Source organism: Mesoplodon bidens, assembly GCF_964165515.1.
Source record: "Mesoplodon bidens genome assembly, chromosome: 4".
In the NCBI taxonomy this organism is placed as follows: Eukaryota; Metazoa; Chordata; class Mammalia; order Artiodactyla; family Ziphiidae; genus Mesoplodon; species Mesoplodon bidens.
In genome coordinates this window covers 65,939,372-65,967,201 of record NC_138160.1, presented here as the reverse complement: position 1 = coordinate 65,967,201, position 27,830 = coordinate 65,939,372, and the positions used below count along the sequence as shown (strand labels likewise).

At 45.6% G+C, this 27,830-nt stretch overlaps 1 protein-coding gene across 1 annotated transcript; it reads right to left on the bottom strand.

Annotated features, from left to right (window-relative positions):
• On the bottom strand, window positions 1–27,752 carry CKMT2 (creatine kinase, mitochondrial 2). Its single transcript, XM_081231077.1, has 10 exons — window positions 27,718–27,752; window positions 12,852–13,023; window positions 11,200–11,398; window positions 9,670–9,765; window positions 8,990–9,211; window positions 6,999–7,084; window positions 5,922–6,045; window positions 4,752–4,886; window positions 2,978–3,103; window positions 1–244 (listed from the first exon to the last, which is right to left on the bottom strand). The coding sequence occupies exons 2-10, from the start codon at window positions 13,001–13,003 to the stop codon at window positions 125–127; spliced, it is 1,260 nt and encodes a 419-aa protein (XP_081087203.1). The 5' UTR covers window positions 13,004–13,023; window positions 27,718–27,752; the 3' UTR covers window positions 1–124.
• Window positions 27,753–27,830: the final 78 nt, after the last annotated feature.

Here is a 27,830-nt window from a genome sequence, read left to right as displayed (position 1 = left end):
TGTAAAGATAGACAGGACCTACAGTTTTACATTTTTCCAAGTCTACAAAAACTCTCAGAGTAGAAATTTCTTTATGTCTGTCATACCAGCAGACAGATTATTTATAAATTAGGGAAGGGAAAGTTCACTTCTTGCTAAACTGAGGTAGAGGAGGTGGCACCTTAATATCTTGGCCTCTCTCCAACTTCTTTTCACAATCCACCAGGTAATTGACTCCATCGATGACTATCTGAACAAGCTCAACCTTTGACAGTGAAAAAGATGAAAGATTAATTTGCATAGAAGACACATGCAAGGCTTTGATCGATAGGAACAATACTGGGACAAATGAGAACTTACCCTGTTACATGGACTTTAACAATTTCTTCTCTTTATTTCCCTAACGTTTTATGGGAGGAGAGGTGTCTGATGGTTATCGCCAGGGACAGGGAGCGGAGATATTACAGGGTTTCTCTCAATCTTTCCGTAGTTAAGATGGAGTTACTACTTTGTGTGTAAGGACTTTTTAAAAATATGAAAACCATTAGTTTGCATCTCAGACACTTCTTCCCCCATCAATCTCTGTTATAACAGTTTGTCTAAAAGTAAAACTACACAGTGACACCCTTGTGATGTTCTCTGACCCGGATCTGAATTCTGACCTTCCACTAAGCTACCTGAGTACTAAACATGTTATAGTTCAGATATTATCATTTACACAATGAACGGCTTTCTGAAAATTGTTTAAACCCAAATGTTTGGCAATTAAATAATGCTTGTATTGTATCAGGCAAGTGTGCTACTTAAAGGAAACTGTGAATTATACTAAGATATACTTTTTAAAATTCCTGCTTTAAAAAAATATATGTTAGAACTTTTGTTTACAAATATTGGTTTTTCTTAAACTAGAGGACATCTACCTATGAATTTTTCCCTGGGAATCACCTCCCAAACAAATTATTTGCACTGCTCCTAAAGGGACCCAAACTAAGACAGAAAGGAATTACTGGTTAATTTTAGACAGCATTAAATTACATGATAAAACTCAAGAATGCACAGCAATAATGGAAGAGATGGTTAAGTGTTACAGCTGAACATACTTTAGGCATGACAGAGTCTAGTACACTCCCCACTTCTTTTCATGCATAAGGAAACTGAAGCCCTATGAAAGGGTTGGGCCAGAAAGCTAGTCATTACTAATAAAAGAAACACTGATTTTCTACTTAGCCAACTGACCTATCTCAGTGTTGATGAGGGTGTGGTGATGGGTCTCTCATTCACTGCCTGTGGAACTCTCTTGGTGTAAATCTTCTGGTAGGAAACTTGGTCATAAGTAAGGGACCCTCATCCTTAACCCAGGAATCCCTTTCCTAGAAATATATCCTAACTAACTAATGAGAGTTGTGACTAGAGTTATGTATAGAGATGGTCATGCAGTTATGTACAGAGATAGTCAAACAAAATCTCACATAATCAGGGAGATATTAAGAGATAATGGACCACCTTTACTATGCTGTCATTAAACAATATGTTTTGAAGAATTATAAAAATTCTTTTATAAGAATTTATAAAATATTTATATATATCTTTTATTTAAATATTTATATTTATATTTTATTTATAAAATATTTATATATATCTTATTTATAAAATAAGAATTTTATATTCTTTGAAGAATTATAAAATTATAGGAAAATGCTCATGTTATAATATACTGGGAAAAGCTGTGTTATATCAAATATGTTGTAATACTAAATTCTGTACAAAAAGTTTTTTGCATAATTTTAAGAATGGAAGGCAATTTAGAATAATGTTCACAATGGCTGTCTCAGGGTTGTTAGGTGGAACAAGTGGTTTTATTTATTTTTTTAACACTTTTGGGAATTTTTCTAGCTCCTATAGGTGATCACTTATTGACTTACAGTTTTCTAAAAATGATGAGTACTTTGCTTTCCAGTATTAAAAATCTAGTTAATATTAGAAGCCGACAGGGCTAGGACCCAGATTTTCTTTATTCACTACACCATATTCAGCAAATTTCAGAAGGTGTAGTATTTATATCTGCTTCTTCCTCAAGTATCAATACTTTACCAGAGCTGGTAGCACTCACACTGATTTCATTGTTTTGAGTGTTTTCTCCTTTCCTTTCCTTAGTTTACTTGTAGGAGTACCAACTGGCAATGAAATATGCAAAAGATGGCAGGGAAGTAGAAAGAGCACCAATAATCCACAGATTTAATAACCAGCCACGGAGTTATTAAGAGTTTTATAAGCGGCTTTTAAATTAATGATGGGCACAATATGTTCAATAGGACCGCATCCAGATAAGTTGGGATGACTTACTGAGGTCAGAGTTTGCTTAGGATTCTGCTGCATGTTCATTAATGCGCTCTTTGTGCTTTTTCTCATGCATCACTCCAGGCCTACCTATAGTTTATGAATCCCATTTATCCTATGTATTCACAGAATCCTAAGGATCATTTGATGAGCACAATCTCACACATACCTCATGCATACCTTATTTGCCATCTTTAGCCCTAAACATACAATTTTACAAACTATCAAGTATCTAAAAATGTCAACGTGAAGATGATAGTATGTGACCTTCACCAAAGGAAATTCGGAATCAAGAGAAAATCCACTATTTCACCCCCCTCAGAGAGAGCACAGTGTTCTCTGACTCAGTGAGGAAAGACTGTCATCCTTTAGCATAACAGAAGTCCCGCTGCTCAGGATTGCTGGAACAGCTCTGGGGGCAGGCAGGTGACATCAGTCCCACTGTGAATTCCTTCATTTGCTTATACATTCTCAGCTTACATTGTGCTTACCTTTATGCGTGGAGGACAAGTACTACAGAATGAAATGCTAACATGACTCAGGACTCAATGGGCAAAGAGGAGGCCTCGAATTTTGTGAATAAGGAAAGGCTGTTGAGTTTGCTTCTTTTCCTCCAGGCTGATTTTGTTAGTTCATGTTCGGAAAGTTAGAGAGATGTTACCTCTGATCGGCCAATTCGATCTATGTTGGAAATGTCATACACATCCGCCACTGCTTCCGTGTCCACACCACCTGTGCCACGCTTCTGGAGTCTCAGGTTCTCCAGGATCTTAGAAAATCGTGGATCCTGGGACAAAGGATAATACTTAGTGTCCTAAGAATCAAACTTGATTTGTCATCCTTGGCACACTTAGAAAAGACATATAATGAGAAGTAATAACAGTTCATATTTATTAAGCATATATTTACTATGTACCAGGGCCCTGTGCTGGAACTTACAACAATCCCATGAAGAAGGTATTGCTTTTACCCCCATTTCACAGATGAGGAAAATAAGGCTCAGAGGAATTAACTTGCCTAAAAGTACACACAGGTAGAAGGTAGCAGAGCTGTCATTAACTTCTATACTGCTATACTGGCATCTGGATGCCAGCTTTGGTGAGTTTATTATTCATCTATATAACACTTGTTACAGCTATAATTAAAATCATGACATTAAATCATAGCAAATAATTTTCTTATTGTAAAGCAACTATACTCCGATAAAAATTAAAAAAAATAATTCTCTTAGCATTGGAATTTTGAATAACAAATATTACCATACTTTTTTTGGCCGAAAGCACATTTTCTAAAATTGTTTTAAAGTATTTGATTCACTTGGTGTGCTGTGGCAGAACTCTTAGTTGCCCACCAGAATCCTTTTTCCTTTCTTCCACAGGAGAGCTGAGGAAGTAACCACTGGCTAGGTTCTTGCTAATGGAACAAGCAGAAGTGAAGGGTGCCACTGCCAGGCCTAGACCTTAAATCTTTACATGGACACTCCCACGCACTCTCTCGCCTTCCCACAGGCTAGAGCGTGAGGCCTGACTGTGACCACGCTAAGGGGACAGTGCTCTAAGGCAGTGACCCTCCAAGTGCAGTTCCCTGACCGGCAGCATCAGCATCACCGGGAAACCTGTGAGAAATGCAAGTGCTGCAGGTGTTGTCACAAGCCTCCAGGTGATTTTGCTGCAGGCCCGAGTCTGAGAACCTCTGTATTGGGGGAGAGAGAGAGCAGAGTGGAGCAGCCGGCTTAACTATCCCGACTTGTTATATGAAGGAGAATTTAAAGTTCTTGTTCTTGGGACTTCCCTGGTGGTCCAGTGGTTAAGACTTTGCCTTCCAACGCAGGGGGTATGGGTTTGATCTCTGGTCAGAGCGCTAGGATCCCACATGCCTCGGGGCCAAAAACCCAAAAAACATAAAACAGAAGCAATATTGTAACAAATTCAATAAAGACTTTAAAAATGGTCCACATTAAAAAAAAAAATCTTGGGCTTCCCTGGTGGCGCAGTGGTTGAGAGTCCGCCTGCCGAGGCAGGGGATACGGGTTCGTGCCCCGGTCTGGGAAGATCCCGCGTGCCGCGGGGCGGCTGGGCCCGTGAGCCATGGCCGTTGAGCCTGTGCGTCCGGAGCCTGTGCTCCGCAACGGGAGAGGCCACAGCGGTGAGAGGCCCGCGTACCGCAAAAAAAAAAAAAAAAAAAAAAAAAAATCTTAAAAAAAAAGAATAAAGTTCTTGTTCTTGAAGCCACTTCCCTTTTTTACAGCCCGTTAACCTCTTATCCTATGGATACAAGTGTTTTTGAGACAAACAACCTTTTCTTGTCATTTTCTTTCATTAGTGCAGAAACTAAGGGTTAAGGAATTGGGCTGTGACATTTTTCCCTCCACAAAGCAGTCCCAGGTGAGCCGATCCTGGTGAAACCCAACAGGGCCACTGGCTACATGACATTACCTTGCTGAGCTTTGGGATCTTAAGGTGAACACCAGCCCGTAATCCTGTGCCGAGGTTCGAAGGGCAGGTCAGAATGTATCCCAGGCGCTCGTTCCACATGAACTCCCAGCCTCGTTCTTGGATTAGGCGTTCTACCTAAGACAGGGAACAAATGACAAAGTTCTCAGATATCCATTCACTCAGCACATCCCAAACACCAGGGAAAGATGTGTGTACTGCATGTTTGCCGTGAATAAAACTTAGGTCAATTTATAGTATTACTTCTTTTTTTGGAAAGGAAAAAGCAAAGCTATCTGCAGTTTTTTTTTTGATTTATTTTTATCGAATGAAAGATTCTTTAAATGCTATAGTTCTTTACAATTTGCAAAAGTTTCACTCACATGATTTCATATAATCCCGTAATAACCCTTTTTCCCCCACCGCTATACTGCCCCTCCTCACTTCCCTCTTCCCAGTGGTAACCACTAGTTCTCTATAGCTGTGAGGCTGCTTCTTTTTTGTTTGATTCACTAGTTTGTTGTATGTTTTAGATTCCACATATAAGCGAAATTTGTCTTTCTCTGTCAGATATTTCTCTTAGCATAATGCCCTCCAAGTCCATTCATGTTGCTGCATATGGCAAAATTTCATTCTTTCATTCTGCAGTACTTCTTTAATAGAAAATTAAACTTCTTCTATCACAATATTAAAATGGTCCAATTAAATTAGATGAACCATGTAAAGCACTGAACACAGTACCTAGCACATACTAAACACTCAATAAATGTCAGTTGTTATTCTTTTCCACATGAGCATAGTAGGAGAATATAGGAATTCTCATCAAGTACGGCTGTGGTCAGGTCACATATGAACATAGGTGCATCCTATACTGTCTCTATGCTTAGAACAGCCAAGATCTCTGTTAAAGAAATCAGAAAATAACTAATGATCCACAGACTTCTCTAAACCATCCTGCACTGGGAAGGGAAGCATAGGAGCTTGCTAATAACAAAAAAAAAAAGTCATCTATTTTTTGAAGCACTGCCCTGGAAGTCCCACCCCAAAAGAGTGTCATGATCCCTAGAAAAAAATAGCCTCATCTTGGAAGTCACCATAGTATCTTTTTTCAAGAATGAAAAACAAAGAGATTTTATTTTAGTGACTATTCAGAATTCTCTGATGACATCTTACCTCTTTTAGTCCACGACAGAATCGCTCAAATACTCTTTTCATATTGCCTCCTTTCTCCATAGAGATTACCCTGGTGTGGTCTTCCTCATTAATCCAGATGAGAAATGTCTTCTCATTATTATGCCTAATGAAGAGAGAAATACAGTGTTGAGTGTTAATTACATTTGTTTCAACACATGAAAATTCCCATTACCTCTGTAGTTTGATTGCTTCATTTCACCTTCCTCATTTCCTTAGATGGTCCTAATCTCTTAACTGTGCCTGAACAAGTACTGCAAAATAATGTTACCTTGACAGAATGAAGAGTAAGACCAACTCCAACCCTCAAAGATGTCATGTTTTCGCCCAACAAGAACATAATCTCCCTCATTCCTCAGGCTAGTATGACAATAATTCAGCCATGATAACATTTGGCTTTGATGCCAACAAGAGTGTTTTGCCTCCTATTAGATACAACCAAAATCTTGTGCCACTTAAAAAAAGATTTTACCTGCAGCTCAACACGTTTGGGGTGCAGAAGATTTCACATATGTTTGCTGTATAGATCCCGCCTATCTACCCCCACTGAGCAGCTGCTCCCAAACACTTTGATCTGGGCTCATTTGGATAGTGTCATAATAACTTACCAAGGTTTAGGAATCAAAGTGGCCTGAGGACTGTTGGCCAAGACAAAATATGTGTACACTCAATAGCCACTCTTCCTTGTAGAGTTTTGCTTAAATCCTCAATATTTACTTTTCATTTTCTGCTCTTTTGTTTTAATGTCATGAAACAGATTCTCTGGGAGGTCAAATAATATGAAGCTAATTTTTTCTTAAAAAGAAAGTCTTTTTTCTCATGCACAATTCATGCAAAACAGCTAACATTCCCGCACATTTGGAAACATCATTATACTCATATATTACACACACACACACAGACACACACACCCCAATTTCTAAGTACTCTATCTTCTCCATTTAGCTCAAGCTGGGCATGCTGTCAAGCGCAGGTCACAGCAACTTCAGGTTAGGACAAGCAGTGATCTGAAGGAGAACGTCTGCACACAATGCAAATGTGAAAATGCTATGTCCATACCAGATTCCCCTGGCATCTGGCCAGTCACGGGCCATCCCAGCACAAGTTAGTAAAGGGGATACTGGCTTATCAAATAGAAAGTGGTCCTGCAGGCCCAAAGGGACAAAGCAAAAAGAAGAAACTGATGAGATCACACACGATGGCAAACGTCAGGTGGTCAACTTTCAACTCACTAATAATGGCTGAAGTCTCTCAGGCAGTGCTTCTCAGCACTGGCTGCCCACTATAATAACCTGAGAGCTTAAAATATTCTAATGCCCAGTTCCCATCTCTCAGAGATTCCGACTTGTTATTGGGTGCAGCCTGGACATGAGTTATTTTCAGGTGATTCCAGTGTACAGCTAAGGTTGAAAACCGCTGGCTTAGCCCAGATGGAGATCCTTAATCACTATGGAGTGTGTCTACCCCACCAGCACCAACCCCATGTAATGGCAGAGTGGGCAGTGAGTGAGGGGTGCTATCCTGAAAAGTGTTCTATGCAGCTGCATTCTCCATGTTACTAGCATTGTTGGTTTATTATTATCATTCCTTCCATTAAAAAATATTAGAGATGTAAAATAATGATCTGTAAATAAAAATAGTCACCATTCATTTAATGTTCACCATGTGCCAGGCTCTACGCTATGTACTTTTTTTTTTTTTTTTTTTGCGGTACGCGGGCCTCTCACTGCTGTGGCCTCTCCCGTTGTGGAGCACAGGCTCCGGACACGCAGGCTCAGCGGCCATGGCTCACGGGCCCAGCCGCTCCACGGCATGCGGGATCCTCCCGGACTGGGGCACGAACCCGTGTCCGCTGCGTCGGCAGGCGGACTCTCAACCACTGTGCCACCAGGGAAGCCCTATGCTATGTACTTTTATTTCCTTTAATCCTCACAACAACACTCTGAGGTAAATGTAGTCATTCTATTTGGTAGGAAAAGAAAACAGATTCAGAGAGAGGAAACCTATCACAGCTAGAAAGTGGCAGAGCCTAGATGCAAACCTAGACCTGTATGACTCCCAAGTATGCCTCTAACTACAATATGCTACTGTGCAGATCAAAATCAGATCAAAATACTGTGTGTACACAGTAAGAATATGAATGTGGATACCATATATTACATTGAAGTCAGAAATAAAGAGGACAGGAAGATCTACAATCTCTAAGTGGAAGGGGTTGGAGACCTGAGCCAGGCCAGGCTTATGGACTATCATTGCCCAGGAAACAGCATGCCCTTTAACCTGGAAACCAGAATTGGCTACTTGAGGCAGAGGAGGGCTTGTTCTGTACCAGGACAAGAGGAGGGGACCAGGAGACTGAGGCCTCTGGACCATACAGTTGCCCACCTGGTTTGGAAATGGGGCATATTTTGTGGCATCACACCTTCTGAAATGACAGAAATTTGTTTCCACTTTTCCTTGGAGTTTAAAGTTACTTTTGAAAATGCCATTGTTTCAACTTTGCTACAGGGAGAAAAGGAAGGGAGTTGAGTTTTGTCTACCCTAGTGTTAGAGGGAAGCCATGGAGAGCCTGTGGAGGCAGCAGGAATCCCAGAGGCCAGCTCCAATGTGAGTCAGGGCAGGCCTTCCACCTGGATAATTCCCTTTCCAGAAGCTTCTAGCTTCCTGGACTTTGAGTGCGGTAATGGAGACCATCCTCCAGGCACAGACTGGATTTTCCACACCCAATTGTTCCTATTTATCAACAAGCCCGGGGATCCTCCACTCACTCCCACACACCAATGGCAACCCACCATCCCATTGTTTCCTCGGCAGACCTTATCCATAGACCATCTCCACTTTTTCTTTTTTTTCTTTTTTTTTTTTCATCTCCACTTTTGACCTAAGCTTTTAAGGCCTGCTTTTCCTTCCTTAGACTGACCAGCCCGAAGCCCCAGCGAGCTCCCAACCAGATCAGGGGCCTGAGCTCCGGGGGAGACCGCCCCGCGCGGGTCAGGGCTCTCTCGGCACAGCCCCGCCCCGGGCAGCCCACGTGTTTCGGGGTCACTCACATCGATGAGCCGCTGCTGGTCCTGCTCCGTCATCTCGGACAGCTGGTAGTAGCGGCCGGCCAGGTCCCCCTTGAGGCCCTTCAGGGCCATGACGGTCACATTCTCCACCTCCCTCCGCTCGGCCCGGGTGCAGGCGGGCGGCAGGCTCAGCCCGCGGATGCTGCGGCCCGTGCGCACCCGAGACGACAGCACGTAGCGCTCGTCGAGCTGCCCCTGTGTGATCTGCGGAGCAGAGTGCGGGGTTACCGCAGCGCCACGGCCACGGTGGCCTCCAACCCGCTGACCAGGGGAGCCCCGGGCACTGAGCGCTTGTGCATGCTGGACACATCCGGCAACTCTGGGGGCAGGGGTCTTAGAGGGAAGTCAAGGAAGGAGCTACTTTACACAGCGCTGTTTGCAATCCTTTACCCTGGCTAGCTAGGTTTGGGGTGAAAAAAGGAATTGTTTTGGGAAAGGCGAAAGTCTTCAGTGACCACCACTATGCTGGTGGTAGATGGTAAGAAAAATAGACTTCGGGACCTTCCTGATTGTCTCAGTGGCCCTCTAGGGAGCATGGTGTGGGAGGGCCATCACAGAGCTTTCAAGGGCATCTGACCCAGGGGCCCTTCTCTCCAGTGGTCCTCACCTTGGACTCTGGAGTGCTGGCTTCATGGGAAGGTACAGAGGTGGCTGCAGCCTACCTTGGATTCGTCCAGATCCGTGGGGTGCTTCATCACCCTGGGGTCATAGCCATTGTGCCTCAGCTTGATGACAGGGTCAAAAAGGTCGGCAAACACCTGCAGGAGGGATGATGCTCCTGTTTCCTCTTGAATGGGTTCATCTATCAATACTTGAATTGGTTCATCATTTGTTCCTATTTATCTGAAGGGCCAAAGCTGATGCCCTCCTCTGAAATTCTCAGAGCAATGATGCAGGAAATAGGTGTGAGACCGGATTGATGGTTAATAATAATGATAATAATTATAGTAGTGGTACTAGTAGGTCGCATATACCAGAGGAAACCTCTTTGAGGCACCTTGCCCCTTGGGAGAGGGCAGGGCTACGGAACCCTGTCATAGTAACCTCCTCCCTAGCGATTCTGCCAAGTTCACTGCCATCAGATGGAGCCAGAAAATCCTGTGTTTAAGAATTTGAGGGTTTTCTCCAGAAGCTCTTGCTTTTGTGGGATAAAAGCTGCCAGCTCAGAAGCTAAGCAGTCTTGTGGTCAAAAGGGATGGTCGGGTTCTAGAGTCTAAACAATATGATAAATTTGTGGAAAACCAGCTGCACAGAAAGAAAAGTGCACAGCAGCAATTAAGGCAAAGCAGGGACCTGTTACCCTGTGAGGACCTTCCCCAGCACAAACTATCTCAAGTGAAATCTACTTTTTAAAAAACCAAAAACTGCAGGAACATCCTTTAGGTAAAATAAGGTTCAGAGAAGTCAAACAGAGCACCCTGCCGCCTTTGGGAGCTGTGGGGAGTGGGTCCTGGGAGCCAGCTCTAGTCTGGGACTCTGGGAGCTCAGAGGTGGGCACTGCTGCCCCTGAGTGAGCTGCTAGCCTCGTCTATTCAAGGTGGCCCTCTCCCTCCTCTTGACGGCAGCCTTTCCAGGGAATCACCTTCAGCTCCCTGCAACAGAAGGTGCAAAGGGGACACACCTGAGGGAGATGGGCTGGAGGTTTTTTACCGTAATTTAGAAGCTGCTCTGGCGGCTGAGCTCGAGCAGCAAACCATCCTGTGCTTCTGACCCAGGATGAGGATGCGGAGATGGTGGGATTTCTCCAAGAGACTCAGTGAACTCAGTAAGGCTACAGGGGGCTGTGTAATCAGTAATTCCCAAACTAAACACATACGGAACCATCCTCCAGCCTCAATAAAGTTCAGCCACAAACACATCATCTCCTAATGCCTTATCGGTGAATACACAAACAATAAAAACATTAAAAGATTTTATTTTTTCTGTACTAATTCATCCCCTTGACAAGCTCTGAGAGCTGGGTCATGCAACTCATTCCTCGGTGGGGAGGGATACTAGAGCAGCAGCAAAGGAAACCCTGTCCCTGGGAAGCTGTAGACCTCACTGTTCCAGAGAGCACTGCAGCTGTTCTGTTGAAGCTGGCTTCCCTTTATGGGCGCCCTTCCTGAGAAAACAGCAAGTTGGTCCCAAAGAGAGAACCCAAAGCACGCCTCACACACACACACTACAGAACCGGTAGCCAAGAGTTTTACCTCATAGGACTCCTCGTCACCAGCCACCATGCCCACGGTCTTTATGAAGGGGTGGCCGGGGTTATCCACTCCAGTCTGGATACACTGGTCCAGGGTATAGCCATTGGGCGTCACCTTGTTGCGGAGCTTGGCGTAGATGGCTGGCGTGAGGCACTCGGCCATGCAGTTGTTGTGTTTGCGCAGATCAGGGTAGTCTGCACTGCATGAGGAGGAGAGGGGTATTCAGTGAGTAGCCCCTGAGGCAAGGGGTCTATGCAAGAGCTTTGTTCCTGGCCAGCCATCCTTCCACCAGGCTCTCTTCAGCCAGTGGGCAGAGGAAAATTGGCTAGGTCATGATTTAAGTAAGCCAGATTTTAAAGACTAGTTCCCTGAACTGCCAGAGGAATGGACCTGGCCCTGCCTAAGGAGTCCATTATGCTGGTTGCAGGAGCCCACAGACTGTGGCTTATGTTTATGTAAAGAGGAAATAGAGTGAAACGATTAAAAAAGAAATTGAAATCGTATGTAGACTGTTTTTTTACACACCCAGAAGTTTTGGTAAATTACAACAACTACATTTTGGTCCCTTAGGTCTGTGATAGAGGCTAAAAACCCTGTGGGTAGAAGTACATAGAAATTCATTGATTTATCTGTCCTCTGTCTATGATGCAAACTCTATGACTATCTGCTTTGTTGAGAACAGAGCCTGCCTATAGAAACAGGCATTCAGTAAATATTTGTTGAAATAATACATAGAAAGAATTCAAATGGGGGGTGCCATCTTACCCTGGGATATGTACTGATTGAAGAATAGAGGATTCAAGACCACCACAGGCTCAAACACAGGTAATGTCACATAAGGAACTCCTGAGGTATATGGTAGGTGCCAGTAATTCCCTCAGAATTCCCAATTCTCAGGAAAGCCAGTAAATGTTTTAAATCACTTAAAGTCAGCATCCACTCCAGCTCTATCCAGTGTGGGACATCTCAGCCATGACAAGGTCCCCAGTGTGGATAAAACAGTCCATCTTCAGGCCACCTCTCTACTTCCCTTCTGCAAGGTCCTTTAAAGCTGATACTTAGGGACTTCCCTGGCGGTCCAATGGTTAAGACTCTGCGCTTCCACTGCAGGAGGCACGGGTTTGAGCCCTGGTAGGGGAACTAGGATCCCACATGCTGCACAGTGTGGCCGGAAAAAAAATAAAATAAAAAGCAAAAACGCTGATACTTCAAATCAGTGCTGTCTCATCACGTTTTCCAGAAGGCAGTACAGCAGGAGTGAGGCATGAGTCTGGAATCAGGTCCCTGGGTTCACATTTGGCTGCACCAGCTGTGTGAACTTGGGCACTATTTAATTTTCCTAAGCCTCCGTTTCATCACAAAGGGACGCTAAGAGGAACAAAATACTCTGTGTAAAGTGCTCAACACGCCTACACATATTCAACAATATGTGTAGCTCCGACTGTTATTCCTATTCCACTAGAGCTCCAGCTCTGGGCAGGAATGATGACACTACACATCCCTGGATTTGCCACAGGTCACTGTGCTTAAGGAGTCAATTTGATTTAGTCACCCTCAGAGGCAAAAAGAGGGGCCTCTGCTGACAGCTTCAGCAGAGGAAAGCATATTTCTGGCTGGCATTTTGGTGTCGTTTTAAAGCCAAGAGGACTTACCTTGGAGGGAATAGCCTGTGCTGTTCCCGGGCCTCAGCACACACGTTCTGCCGTTTCAGCAGGTACCCAGTAGTCAGGGCACTGGTGCCCAAGGTAGCAAATAACAGAGAAGCATTGCGGCCAGTTAGAAACTTCGAGAAGGTACTGGCCATCCTTCCTCTTGGATGAGTGTCTGGAAAGCAGAGAAGCTAAAGATTATTTTTTATTAAAAAAAATTTTTTGGCCACATCACACAGCTTGCAGGATCTTAGTTCCCCATCCAGGGATTGAACCCGGGCCCCTGCAGTGAAAGTGCCTCTTCCTAACCTCTGAACCACCAGGGAACTCCAGAGAAGCTGAGAATCAGCCTCACAGGATGGCCCTGAACCACAGTACAGAGAACAACAGGCTCTTAGAAAAACGGCAGGCGACTTAGCCTGTTTCATTGTTTTGTTTTTCTCTTTCTTCCTTTCTCCCCAGCCCCCTTCACACTGCTTAGGAAAACCTGGGTAGTTTTTAGACACTGAGAATGTCAAACTGCTTGCAGTCCTTGCCATTTTCTCCAGTAATATGATATAGGGGGGAAAACCCACAGGATTTCTACATCTGGCTGCTTGACAGCCCAGGTGCTCTTTTGGACTCTGCCGCTACACAACTAGACCCTGAATAGAATGCACTGCTGGGCCTGTAAGACATAGAGGAAGTTGTTACCAAACGAGCTTCATTTTGCCCAACGCACAGCAAGCCAAAACACTGAAACACTAAGGTTTGCAGCAAAGAGAGGGTTTATTCACAAGGCAGCCAAGGGAGAAGATGAGAGAACAAATCTCACAACCACTTCCCTGAAAGCAATGGGCTTGGGGTATTTATGGGATAACAAAGAAGCAGGGTGGTCTGGGAGTGTGGGGAAAGATGATTGGGAAAAGTAATTGTTGTTTTACACACAGGTGTAATAAAGCTACACACCTCTGCAGGTTCTGAGGGTGGAGTTTTCAGCCCTCCTATGTCAAAAGGTCACTGACATCCATGTATGCCCAATTGGAGGGTTGCTGGTCCTATCCAGTTATAACCAGCTCAGCTTAAACTAGACACAGCTGAGTCCACATTCCTGGAAAATAACTCAGGCAAACATCTTATTGTTTAGGCTAGGAGCTGCTTGGTGGAGATGCTAGTCTTAAGACAACCTTGATTGGTGAAGGCAGGTGGAATGGATTTGACTAATCATTACTCGCAGTTGCAAAGTCTCTAAGGACCATTCTCCTACTTTGCTCACCCCAAAGGAGTTGGTGTTGGAGCTCAGGTTTGGGTTATCTTGAGAGTGGATGTCCATTTGAATACTAAGGTCTGGATACCAGCAGGGAGGTGGGGAATTGAGTCTAAGACTCCCTAGTTGAGCTAGGACCCTTGAAAGGGGCTAAAGTGGTCCAAGGTCAGGAGCCCTCCAGCAGAAATGCACTCAAATCTGCTCTGAGGAAGGTATACTCAGTTTAGGCCCTGCTTTCCTACAGAGTAAGATCAAGCAATAGGCTCTTGGTCAAAGATAACCAAGCACACAAGGAGGCACCATGAATGGGAGTCAGCAGAAGAAATGGCCACAGATTCAGACCTCCAATGACTGAAGATACTGGAATTGTCAGACAAGAATATAGATTAGCTCTATGTGGAATGTTTAAAGAAATAAGTGATGGAATCACAATGATGAGCAAGCAACAAGAGACTATTAAGAATAATAAACCTGATTTGAAAGAGAACTGGAATGAACTACGGATATAATACAGCTGAAGACAGGATAAATGAATTGGAAGATATATCTTAAGAAATTATCCAGAATGTTGCACAGGTAAATAATAAAATGGAAAATATGAGATATAAGAGATATAAAGGATAGAATGACAAGATCAAATACACATCTAATAGAAGCCTCAGAAGGGAGAATGGAGAAAACAGAGAAGCCATATCTCAAGGAAAATGGCTGAGAATTTTCCACAATTGATGAAAGACAAAAATCCATGATTCAAGAGGCATGACATAAGTCAAGCAAAATTAAAATAATCCACACACACATAAATAACAGTCAACTGCAGAATATCAGCAACAAAGATATCAAAAGCAGTCAGAGAGAAAAGGCAGTTCATCTACAAAGAAAAAACATCAGCTGATTTTTCAACAATGAATAATGGAAGCCAGAGAAATGGTGTCCTTAAGGGGCTAAGACAATAATTATCAACCAGACTTGGGGACATAGTCAAACTATCTTTCAAAACTGAGAACATGTATAAATCAAGATAACTATTTATGGGACTTCCCTGGTGGTGCAGTGGTTAATAATCCACCTGCCAATGCAGGGGACATGGGTTCGATCCCCGGTCCGGGAAGATCCCACATGCCGTGGAGCAACTAAGCCCATGCACCACAACTACTGAGCCTGTGCTCTAGAGCCCACGAGTCACAACTACTGAAGCCGGTGCACCTAGAGCCCAGGCTCCGCAACAAGAGAAGCCACTGCAATGAAAAGCTCGTGCACCGCAACAAAGAGTAGCCCCCATTCGCCGCAACTAGAGAAAGCCCGCGTGCAGCAGCAAAGACCCAATGCAACCAAAAATAAATAAATATTTTTTAAAAGATAAATATTTATATAATATCACCAGGGATGAAAATCAGATACCCTGCTGTGTCTGCTACTGCCCAGAGATCAGAATGGACAATTAATCCACAGCATCACCCAGTGGGGAGAATTTATCATAGGTTGTTGAGTGGAGAACAATAGAGCAGGTAACTCTTAGTACTCTTTCATTATATTGGTCTCTGTGATGCCCAAATAAAGGAAGGGTGGAATTTTTTTCCCCTTGTATTTAGAAGATTACCAAGGCTCTGCTACAAAATTCTCCAAGCACAGGTGGGTTGGATGACTGCAATGAGCCTGTTGAGAGTATGGTTGTGGGATGAAAACCTGGGCTATCCAGCAGACGATAAACTCCTCTAATAAGGCGAGGTTGACATGGCCTTACGCACAATTCTAAGAGTAGCCTTCTGAGGTCCACTTTCTTCCCTGATTGCATTTTGGGAACTGGGATGGGTCCATCAACTTTGTGCTTCCAGGATCCCCACCTGGAAGTCTTTACTTAACATTTTTTGAGCTAGGGAGAAATACAAACATCTCAACTAAAAGCATCAGAGTCCTTGAAAAAAGATTAGGAAGTTATTTTTCTACGTTCGCCCAGGAAATCAGATTATCAGACAGCCTTTCCTCTGTGTCATTTCTAAAAACAATTCCCTCAATCGTAAAGACAACAGGAATTACTTTAGTAATCAGCAGGCAAGATAAATGGGCCATTTCTCAAAGTCGTTCTAGGGACATGTAATGGCCCAACATTCATCTCATCACATGTACTTCTTTGCTCCCTACTAGACTTTGGGCTGTTGTCCACCTCCTTCCAAGAGTAGGTCAGTGTTCCTCAAAGGACAGCACCCAGGCTTCCTGGCTCTCATATGCAGCAAGTGACACTAACTTACATCTTTCAGACCTGTCTTATCTGCTTCCAGACCCTCCAATCTGCTTTTCAAGCAGAGGGGCAATACTGTCTTCTATGAGTTTTACCACAGAACTCACCAAAGTAAAGGAAGTGTTGCCTGAATTCTTTCCAGACTATATATGGGTCAAAATTTAAGCCAGCCCTAAGTTAACAAGAAGTGCGTTGGTTTCTGAGTTTGGCTCAAATAGCTTGATTTTTCTTTTTCTTTCTTTAATTGGCTTTAGCGCTGATAGGTGTTCACATCAGCATGTTTAAGAAGATAAATCCAAAGAGGTAGAGTCAGGAGGAAGAGGAGGGGGTGTGTCTATGTGCAGCCCACTGACCACTGGTGGTCTTTAAAGGTCTTCCTCTCTGTGAGGGTGATCTGTGGGTAGGTGCCTGACTCAGAATATTAATGTTTGAAATGTCATCATATCCATATTTTAGTTTCTGGAAATAGTAATATTAATTAACACCCAAGAGTTCTAACATCATGCTGGTGTCTGGGCAGTGATGCATGATTCGTGGTAATAATCCGTGGAGGCTTTGGTGGCAGCAAGCCAAACAATCTTAGAGCTGAAATTCAGAGTACCCCTGCTTTGATTCCTTGTAGAGAATTGACACAGACTCAAAGCTTTGGTGAAGAATTCCTGTTTCTTTGACTCTATGTTTTTCTCTCTCCAAGATACAATGAGACATAGAATTTCTCTACTGAGGTCCCAATCGATAAACTTGGGTATGAGACTGAAACAAGGGTCTCATTGAACAGGGTAGTAATTTGGCAACGGCTGAGCCATGCTCCCCAAAGACCCAAAGCCAGGCTTGCAATGAAATCACTTTTCCTCATGATTAAACTAACTCTCTCTTGGATGTTAAAAGTTAGTCTTTGAAAAGCTGCACAGGCAGGACATTGTTTTGTCTTACAGATTCCTCTATTACCCAGGAGGCCCCAATCTTACATAAGCACCATCTACAGCTAAAATTACTGCTCAGGAGAGACTTGATTTGTTATTTGCACAGATGGTAACATGTGGCATAAACAAGTGGAGCTGGAAAGAGGTATGTAAGAGGTAATCTGTGTCCACCGAAGGGGTCGGTATTTGGCTTTGCCTAGTTCCCACAAGTGGTAGTTCTATAAATCAGTATATTGTGTGAAACCACTGGAACAAAAGTTTGGAGCATAAGAGATCTGAAGCTCCCTTACAAGCTTTTTAATTGTTTTCATTCCCTCTATGCCCCTAGTATTAGCATAACACACTGAACTGTTTTGTCAAGAGATCACTGGAGAGAGGAGATGAGGGGCTGGAGCAGCTGTGGTGTTTCTCCAGGGACAAAAGCTTCAGCATCCAGACGCCCTCACTGTGGGCTCCACGTCAAGGCTTTGGCGTTTGCTCTTCTCTTTGCCAGGATCTACGTGGGAGAGCAGGTGTCAACTGAGTGGGTGATGTGAGGCCAGAAAACGGGGCTAATCAGAGAGCTGAGCAGATGGGGGAGCAGAGGGCTGGGGGAGAGGAACACGGGCAACAGAGAAGTAGAGAAGCCAGCTTCCCTCAGCCTTGTGAGACCAGCAGCCAGTGTTCCCTGGGAGAGGAATCCTGATCTATTTGGGGGGAAAGAGGCAAATGTCAACTAAAGAAGCTCATATTCAGAATTTCGTGAAGGCTCACACAAGCACATGTGCACATACATTCAGGGACTGTCATGGGGGCCCAGAACACCTAGGACCCAGTGGGCTGGCCTGACATTCGGATTGACAGCTCTAGAGCCTGTACAATCTCAACTTGAAAAAAAATATATATATATATTCTAATATAGATATTACTTTTTAAGATATCAGTTTTCTGTCCGTACCTTTGTGCTAATTCAATAAACCACACTAATTTGTTCTAGTAAAATTATTATTACTGTTTTAGTAAAAGTATTGCTTCTTACTGCCCCTCAACTAGGACTCTGCCGTCCATTTTCCCCTGTCTGACTGGACTACAGCCTGGTGCCTTGTCCCCACAAAATCTCCCTGTGCCCTTCTAGCCTCAGGTGATGGCTTTCTCTCTGAGTTCCCAAAGCATTCACGGGCTGCTCACTCACTTGCACTTGAGCTGCATAGTTTTTTGACATTTGTTGGTGAACTCAATTGTCCTGTATCTCCTGTCATGTTAGGGAACTCCCCACTACGTTTGGATTGTCTTCCCAGCTGATGAGTAAAATCTTCAAGGACAGGAACTCATCTGCCACAGATCCTTGCACATAGTAGCTGCTCAGTAAACACTTCTTCCCAGGCTTTACATAATTATTTGTGAGCAGTGCTCTGTCTGATTTCCAGAAGAAGGATATCATACCAGCCTCCTGTGTATCTCCTTTTAAATGCATGTAGGTCTAAGGGAATGGGTCCTTTTCCCTGGGCTATTCTTCAAGGCACCTTACTAACCTGGCTCCTTTACTCCCAAGTACTTCTCACTTTTAATCTGCTATGAAGCCCCAGGCCTGGTATCCAAGCCAATATAGAATCAATTTTGTGAGCTAGCTTCCTGGATCAAATCTTGAGAAAAAAATCTACTTACATAACACTAAACACGTCCCTTTCAGCTACTGATTTTGAAATCCTGTCATAAAAGCAACTGAGTGAGGTTGGTAGGCAGGTTTTCAGCATTTCCCTGCTCAGGCTCCTGGTCTCTGTGAGCTGCCCCTGAGCCAGGGTAGCCCAGCACAGGCTCCTGACCTCTCAGCCATGACAGGCTGGCTGCCCCGCTGGGAGCCCACTGAGCCCATCCTCGGCAGTTTCCAGGGGTGATCCAGCGGATGCTACCCCACAGATAACAGACGAAGCATCACTGCATGCGCCTCCTTCCTCCAGGGATCCTTCTCGGGCTGAGCAGTAGGTGGGGAAGGAGGGGTCAGATGAGGAGAAAGTGCTAGGTGTTGGGGAAACGTTAAGTCTCCCAACACCCAGAAATTTCTCTCCAAAAGACAGAGGAGAGAAAGAAAACAGCTTTATTATTATTGACTGAGCATGAAACCAGACTGTGATGCACATCAGCTAAAGAGACTGGAAAGACAGAACAAAATCTCACCCTCTTAAAGAGCTGTGCAGATAGGACCCTCCTACGCATGTTCTTCAGGTAACTCAAGTAAGAGGACATAACAGCACCATTTGTCACACAGAGTTCACTCTAAATTCACCTGATCATTGGGGTGGCCATCTGTGTTAGTTAACTGCCTTTATCCAAAGGGAAAATGAGCTGTTCCCATCTCTCTGACAGCAGGTCTTTACCACTGAGCCTGGGAGATTGGGGTGCTATCTTCCTGGTGTTTACATTTCAAAGAGATGGCTCCCAGGCCTTGGAGAAGGACAGTCCTGGGTTGTTAAGCTGGCTGGAAGCTCACTTAGCTTTGAAAAACATTTAAATACATCTCAAAGGGGCAGAGACAGAATTTACAAGTTTTCTAAAGGAAATGCTCTAAGAAAAGGGAAGGGAGCATTCATTTTGTTATCTCCCTCTCCCACACACTGGGGAGGACGGTGTCGGGAGCTCAGCAGGGCTCAGGTCAAGAATGGACATCACTCAGAGCTGACCTGGCACTTGGCACATGTAAGAGAAAAGACCCAAAGACCACAGGACTGGGTCATAGTTTTTCTTCGTTCTCAAGCCCACTGGCCCGCACGTGGTAGGTTCTCAGAAAATGCTGGATGAGTGAGTGAACGAACAGTCATAGAGACACTGGGGTGGGAAAGGACTTTAGAGGTCATTTAGCTCAGCCCGAATGCAGGAATCCCTTTCCTTTCAGCCCTCCTTAAATAGCAACAGTGCTGGGGATCTCACCACTTCTTAGAGCAACCCATTTCACTGTAGAATAAGTGGAATTCTTAAAAATCCTTTTCATATCTTAATAAGGGGGGAAATTAGTACTTTCAAGTGCCAAGTACTTTCTCTACAACAACCCCAAGGAGCAGATATCTTGCCCCAAGTCAAAGATGAGGGACCTCAAAAACAGAGAGGTTAACTGACAGCCAAAGGTCACACAGCTAAAGAGAAATCACATGTATTGAGTTTCAGTAGTAGTTTCTTATTTAAATGAAGATCCTGTTTTTACTTATCAGGTTTAATAAGAAACCACATTACAGTAGGTTTGGATGGAGTTGCCAGACATTTCTAGCTGCCTCTGGTTCTTTATGCTCTCTCAGGGATACTGGATCATTTCTCTCAATCAGGGTTTCCAGAGAAGGCTCGAGAGAGGATAACTGCGGGGCCAAACTGCCACCCAGCACACAGGCCTCGTTTTGGGCAGCTCTGAGGGGCAGAGGAACCAGAGGGTGTGCCCTCGGGGCTTCCTCCCCCCTCCAGGAACACCAGTGACCACAGACTTCCAGAGGTCATCAGGCAGTGTGGGTCACAGTCACCGTGAATGACACTGATGTGCTCTGGTGGGGAGGGGTCACAGTGGGCAGTGATGGAGGGAGAGGCAAGACAGGATGATAAGATGGTGAAGATAGGTATCTTTTTACTTATTTGTCTGATAAATATTTAAGTGCCTACTATGTGGCAGCTTTTACAGAGCTCACAGTCTGAGGGGAAAATTCTCGTGTAGCATTTACTTTATGCTGGGCACATGGTTCTGTTAGCTTTATGGTTATTACCTCATTAAATCCTCACAACAGACCCATGAGGTTGATACTCTTATTAGCCCCATTTTACGGATGAGCAAATGGAGGTAAGGAAAGGTAAAATAACTTGTCCAAAAGCACACAGTTTGTGAGTGGCAATACTGGGATTCAAGACCAGTGGTCTGTTTCCTAGTCCATGCTCTTAACCAGCACCCGACCTGGGCAACTACCAGACAAAGGGTAAGTGTTCTTCGAGGGGAACCAGAGTCCCATGGGAGTCCCTGGGAGGACCTGGAGCTGGCCCAGCTCACTCAGTTATACTGTTTGAGGGAGCTTGCCTGGTCTTAATCAGACTGAGGTATTACTCACTTCCGCCTGCCCTGGGACTAGTACCCGGACACAAACTGCAAAAGATCAGAGCAGAAACAATGACTAGACACCGCACACCCATATGCATAAACAGATGACTATAGAGGCCTGGTGCATCGCCTCTCTATGGCCGGCTGCCTTCCAGCCATCCTCCAGGTGGGAGAATGGCCATTGCCCTCAGTCCACACCACACTTAATCTACTTTGGAATGCTGCAGAAAGGAAGAGAGGAAGAAAGGCTAACTGTATCCCCTGTTCTATGCCTAGGTCCAGAATCTTCTGGATGAGGACACAGCATCCTGGACCACTGTCACTTATCCAAATTTGGCTCTGGGGAGATTCTATAGCAGATAATCCCCCTGAAATTTAGAGTTGAATCACACTGGGACTGAATCTGCCTAGGATGTGTAGTGGCTGCCTGTCCCCAAAGGTCCAGAGAAAACCCATGATGTGGGGACAACCTTGACTGATTCTAGATTCCAGAACGCCTGCAGCTACTAGGGGCAAATCCGAACGGGGCCTGGCACTTATGAAGGGCTGAACATCTGCTCACATCTGTTACCGTCACTGTGTACTCCTTTGGAGAGGTCACCTCTACAGGCTGCCCACAGCATGTTTGAGAACATTCTCCCTTCACCTCAGCAGCAGGGAACTCGGCTTTGTTCAAGGGCAGGGGGGCTGAGGGCTCCCTCGCTCCTTCTGACAGAAGGAGGGTTACCTACTGAACACATTGAGAGCATCTGCCAGAGACTCAGGAAGGCCGCGCCTCCTGGGTGTGGGGCAATTGCAGAGCCTGCCTGGATCCACAGCAGGCTTCTTCCTTGGGATGCTTCTGCCTGAGACCCTCTGTCTTGCACCTTAATCAGGCCACTTCCTGGGCCAGGCCGTCTCCTAGTGCCTCTCTGGGTCTGCTCAGCCAAGACAGAGCCTTTTCCCTCAGCCCCCCTCTCTCCTGAGGATGCAGGTGCCCCCTAGTCCAGAGTGGGGTACTCAGCCAAGCAGGGGTGCCTGGTCCTGCAGGGATGTGTATCCCTGATAGGCCAGCCCTGGTTCTCTTCTCCAGCTCACAGCCCTGCTGTGCCTGCAGCCTGCTCCCAGGCACCCTCCCTTCCTTCAGCCCTGATGTCTTCTAAGAGACTTTCTGCAGGACAAGTTACACTTAGCTGCTCCAAGTCAGGAATTCTGCTCTTGGGGAGACAGGTAAATAAAGGCCCAAGCTAGAGGGCAAGGTGGGGTCTTCTTTTGGTCCTAAAAGGCTCCTGCTGAGTAGTGCTGGGGGAGTTAGGGGCAGGAGGTGAGGGGGGAGCAGCTCTGCATGGCCCTCTCCTCTCTCCCTGTTTGTGATCAGAATCACCTGGACTGCTCTGTGAGCTACCGCAACCATTTTGGAAAGTGAACCAGGAAACAACAATTAACATAAAAATGTGCATACCCACTGGCCGGCATCACACTTTGGAAATCTGTTCTGCAGAAATAGAGCTGCCAGGGCTTCCCTGGTGGCGAAGTGGTTAAGAATCTACCTGCCAATGCAGGGGACACAGGTTCGAGCCCTGGTCTGGGAAGATCCCACATGCCACGGAGCAACTAAGCCCGTGCACCACAACTACTGAGCCTGCGAGCCACAACTACTGAAGCCCGCGCTCCCAAAGCCTGTGCTCCGCAACAAGAGAAACCACCACAATGAGAAGCCCATGCACTGCAGTGAAGAGTAGCTCCCACTCGCCTCAAATGGAGAAAGCCAGCACGCAGCAATGAAGACCCAATGCAGCAAAAAATAAAATAAATAAATTTAAATTTTAGGAAAAGGCTAAATTTCTAAAAAAAGTAGAGCTGCCAGTATACAAGGAGAGAGGCACAAGGATATTTAGTGAAGCACTATGTGTAGTGGCAAAAGAAACCTAGAAGAAACCTGTCTATCAGAGGGAGAAGGGTTGTATTAAATGTGACACATTCAGACAATGGAATATTCCACAACTATTAAAGAATCAGTTAAAACTGCCTCCACTTAACCTGGATGCATGTCTTGCCATAGTCTTAGGTTAAAAGGGAAAAAAACTTGCAGAGTAATGAATATGAGTGGTTCCAATTTTGTAACAATGATATAAGTATATATGTATTTGCATATATTTATAAGAACATCAAGAAAAGTACTAAAGGTGATTCTTCAAACTGCAAAAAGCATTACTTCAGAGCAACAGACTTGGAGTAGGCAGATTATTAATTTTCTCTTAATAGAATTCTGTATTGCATCATTTGTAAAAATCAACATGGGTTGCCTTTATGATCAAAAATAAATTAATTAAAAGCTAAAAAAATCAACTGTGAAGTGTGCTAAAAATCCAGATTTCCAGGCTCCATCTTTTGAATGAGTGTCAAGAATGGGACCGTCCCATGTATGTTGTATAAACTGCACAGGCAATTCCCAAGCCCTGCGAGGTCTGGGAAGCCCATGAACTGCCTACCTGAGCCTCAGCAACTCCCTCTCTATAATGGGCTTGAGGAGACCTCTCCCTGAGCTGTTGTGAGGACTAAGTGACAGGCCACAGTAGGCACTGAATAAATGTGAGTCCCTTCCCCCTAGTGACCCTAAGCCTATGGGACAGCTATCACTCTCTCCCCACAGCCACCCCTGGTCATCCCAGACTGGTCTGCCCCTTCTCTGAATGTTGATTTTAGTTTACATGTTTAGCATTTAAAGTGTTTCAACTAATTGTTCTATTTTGTAATCTGAGGACAAGACTTGATTCCAGAAGGAGCCCATCATGTACTTTCCGATCCACTGCTCATCCTCTGAAAACCAGCCTCAGGGTTCACAAAATGGATTTACTCAGTTGGGCTCCCCAGTTCTTCTTCCAGACTCTGACCCTTTACCCCGGCTTTTCCTTCCGCCTGGAATGTCCTTTCCATCCCTGCATGCCCAGTCAAACCTTACTGTCTTTTTTTTCTTTTTAACTATCATTTACTAAACTCCTACCATGAGCCATGCATCATGCAAGAGGCCCTTACAAACACTGTTTTCAGTCTCTGAAACAATCCTTCCAAGTAGGCATTATTTTGTAGATGGGAAAAACAGAGAGAGGTTAAGGGACCTGCCCCAGGTCTTGGGGTCAGCACCTTGATAAAGCTGGCATTTGAACCTAGGCTTGTCTTTGGCCCTGGATGCAGGTTCCTTGCAGACCCCAGCACCTCACAGGTAGGCCTGCACAGACCAGCAATTGGAGAGAAACCACCTTTGTGGTTTAGGACCTGGGAGTGACACATCCCTCCACTCAGGCTCCCAAGACCGCAGACATGCACTTACCACAGCAGCTTCTAGACACAGGATCATCACCTCGGGGCATGTGACTCCCCCAGAGTCCCAGAAGTTATAAGCCTGTTCTCTTTCCTGTCCTCAGGCTTCTGCTGAAGTGGCCCAGATCCCAGGTGCTCCTTCACCCTCTCCACTCTGATGCCAGGTGTCCAAAGCGCCTGCCAGCCATGCTGGGGCTGCTGTGCCAGCCTGCCTTTCTCTGAGGAGATGGGGCATGGACTTTTCTTCTCTCTCCTCCCCTCCTCTCTCCTCTCTCCTACAGAAGTAGGGCTTGCAGGGGTGAGGAGGGAGGTAGTCTCTAGCCCTCACCCCATAGCAGCTGTCTGCCTCAGCTTCCCTAACTTGGTATACCTCATGACTCTTGATTTGAAAAGCACTGTTTACAGCAATAGGGCTAAAATCTGGCAGATCTGCTGGGCTCCAAGCCAGGGAGATTTCTATATGGGGTGCAAGATCACAGCCAAAAGCAATAGTGTTGTGGTATTCCTACACTTGCCCTCTCTACTAAAAAACAAGAACCACCACATTAAGCCCCTTTGTCATTGTGCCTAAGAGCTCTATATCTCTGTCTCAGGCAGGCATACTGGGAGTCTGGGTCCTGGTTTAAGGGTTTTGTCTGGTTCTGTGACATCCTAAGATGTGGAGGCCTTAGATTCTGTCATTGCCTCAATTCTGAGCCTCCTGGTCGTCCTGAGTATCCTGGATGGAGATGCCATAGGTACCATTCTGCTGACTCAGAGTTATTTTTGGTCCAGCTGTAAATAGCGTCCATGTGTTTGAGCTCCTTGGAGGGCAAAGGAAGACCAGGGGGAGGACCACATGTCAGCTTTCCCTCAAGAGAGAGTCACCCCAAAACAGAAGATGTCCTTGGGGTTGGACCAGCTCCACAGAACACTCTGAACAAATTCTTATGATGCCATTCGTGGCCAGCAGAGAATGGCTTTCCTTCCCAGTTCTAAGGGAGCAAAGAGTTCAAGTTACTTCACCACGACCGGCTATACTGGTACCCTAAGAGGCACCCTTGGGCATTCCTGTTCTATTCAACAAGTAGAAAGTCATAAGCAGAGCGCTTTATGGTCCTTCCCTGTAAAACAGAGGTCTTTCCTAGGCCTCCTGGTGATGAAGACATACAACCATCCCCGGGTTCGCCTCTCAAGGGTAAGTTGTTTTCTAGAAAGTAGGAAGCTAGGAACCATCTAGTCCTTTGAAATGCTGTAAAGGAGTGGGACCCTCCTTCCCTGCCCAAGGAAAGGAGCCCTTGTGGCTTCCCAGGCAGGAATGGGTGTGACCTCCAGCAGTCACCTTCAGACAGGCTCCCTGCAGGATTCCTGGCTCAGGGGCAGGAACTCCCAGAATGCTGACGCAGGGTCCCACAGTGATTCCCTCTGGGAAGACAAATGGCTCCTTCTCTAAGCTGTGGCAGAGATGGAGACCCAGTGTCTCTGAGCCAGGGGCAAAGTGTGTCTCAGAAGCAATCCTCCTCTTGCCTCTGAACACCCAGGACTCTCCATTCCTTATCTCACCCTCACCCCACACTTCCTGTACTTGCCTCATCCGCCCCTTTAGGAAAACTGACCTGGCCTCTGGCCCATTGTCTAAGGCTAAGATTTGGTCATGAAGCTGGCGGAGTCCATGGGTGCACGTGACACTCGTGCCCCTTGCTGGAACAGTGCCTTAACCCACAGAAGGGTTAGCTCTAAAGGCTGGGGTTTTGGAAAAGGTGCCTACAAAAGCAGAAGAGAAGGGCTTCCCTGGTGGCGCAGTGGTTGAGAGTCCGCCTGCCGATGCAGGGGACACGGGTTTGTGCCCCGGTTCGTCAAGATCCCACATGCCGCGGAGCGGCTACGCCCGTGAGCCATGGCCGCTGAGCCTGCGCATCCGGAGCCTGTGCTCCGCAACGGGAGAGGCCACAACAGTGAGAGGCCCGCGTACCGCAAAAAAAAAAAAAAAAAAAAAAAGCAGAAGAGGAAGTGGAGCGCTCACACAGCCTAAAAACACCCAGATATCCTGTAAGAGCCTGCTTGGGAGGCTCAAGAAGCCCCTTTGCCAAGTTCTGGTGGTGGTCATGTTCTTTTCCATGAGCACAGAGAGAACAGACCAAGGACACTAGCTCAGAAACTGAGGAAGCATGATTGCTGCAGATAGGAAAAGTGGCACTTCTGGAAACAGCCCACCAGGGGAACTATCGTAGCCTTGTCGTGAGGCCATTAACTGCCACCTCTAGTGATTTCACCTGACCCTGTGTGGGTCAGAGACAGGGCAATGCTCAAGGGAAGGTCTAAAGGGCAGCGTGGAGGAGGGCCGAAGGGTTTTGCCTTGTTCTGGTGAATGTCACTCTGCACACCCAGCAGAGTATTCGAAGGCAGAGATGTCACCCACTCAAGGGACAGGAACAGGGCTGACGGTAACCCAAGCAAGCAAGCAAAGAACAGTCCTTTGCCAGAGATGAAACACATGTAGGTCAATTCTATGGCATTTTTACCTCCAGTGGGGGGAAAACAGTTCCTTGGCTCATTTTTAATGGGTTAGTGATTTCAAAAATCAATCTCTAGCAATAACATTAACCAATTTAAATCAGGTCTAGCTACTGGGCCAATCAGTTATTAGCTCCTTTCCAGGGCTCCAGAATGTTCATTTTTAAGTTAGCTTATCCCAAGTCACTGATTTGCACCTCTTTTGATGCTGCTGAGGGAAACCATTCCCAAAACTAATGAACTAGTTTCTACAAATTACAAGGGAAAGGAAGTTGAAGGCCAAAGTCCCCAATTCAGTGGCATTTAGATTTTTTTTTTTTCCATCAAGAAAAAGTCCTGATTCACTATGAAAAACAGGCACCGCAAGCAGGGTGCTGACACGGTTCCAGCACCTCGAGCGCAGCTGTCCCACGGAATGGCCAACTGCGCCTGGGTGCAGGATGGCCCAGCCAAGGACAGACGCTCTGCCGGCTTCTTTAGAGAGTTACCTTGAAGTCTTCACACAGGAGCAGTGCCCAGTTTCCGGCCTACAGCCCTGGGCCCACTGCTCACAAGGCCCCACCCTGGCTCTAGCAGTAACCCCGCTTTGGAGGAATAAAGCCGAGTTTCACAGCCTCACTGACCTTGGCGCCGGGAGTCTCCCACGTCCTGCCGCTCGCGAACAGCCCAGGACTGTAGGGGGAGGGGCGGGGGTCCGGCCTTGAAAGGGCTCCCGGGCGGGGCGGGGCTGGGAGGG

Excerpts from the sequence above, each read along its gene's own strand:
- CKMT2 (XM_081231077.1), bottom strand. The coding sequence starts at position 13,003 with ATGGCCAGTACCTTCTCGAAGTTTCTAACTGGCCGCAATGCTTCTCTG. Across the intron at positions 9,212-9,669 it reads CGGATCTGGACGAATCCAAG|ATCACACAGGGGCAGCTCGA; the intron begins GTAGGCTGCAGC and ends TCTGCTCCGCAG. Across the intron at positions 7,085-8,989 it reads ACCAGCAGCGGCTCATCGAT|GACCACTTTCTATTTGATAA; the intron begins GTGAGTGACCCC and ends TTGGGCCTGCAG.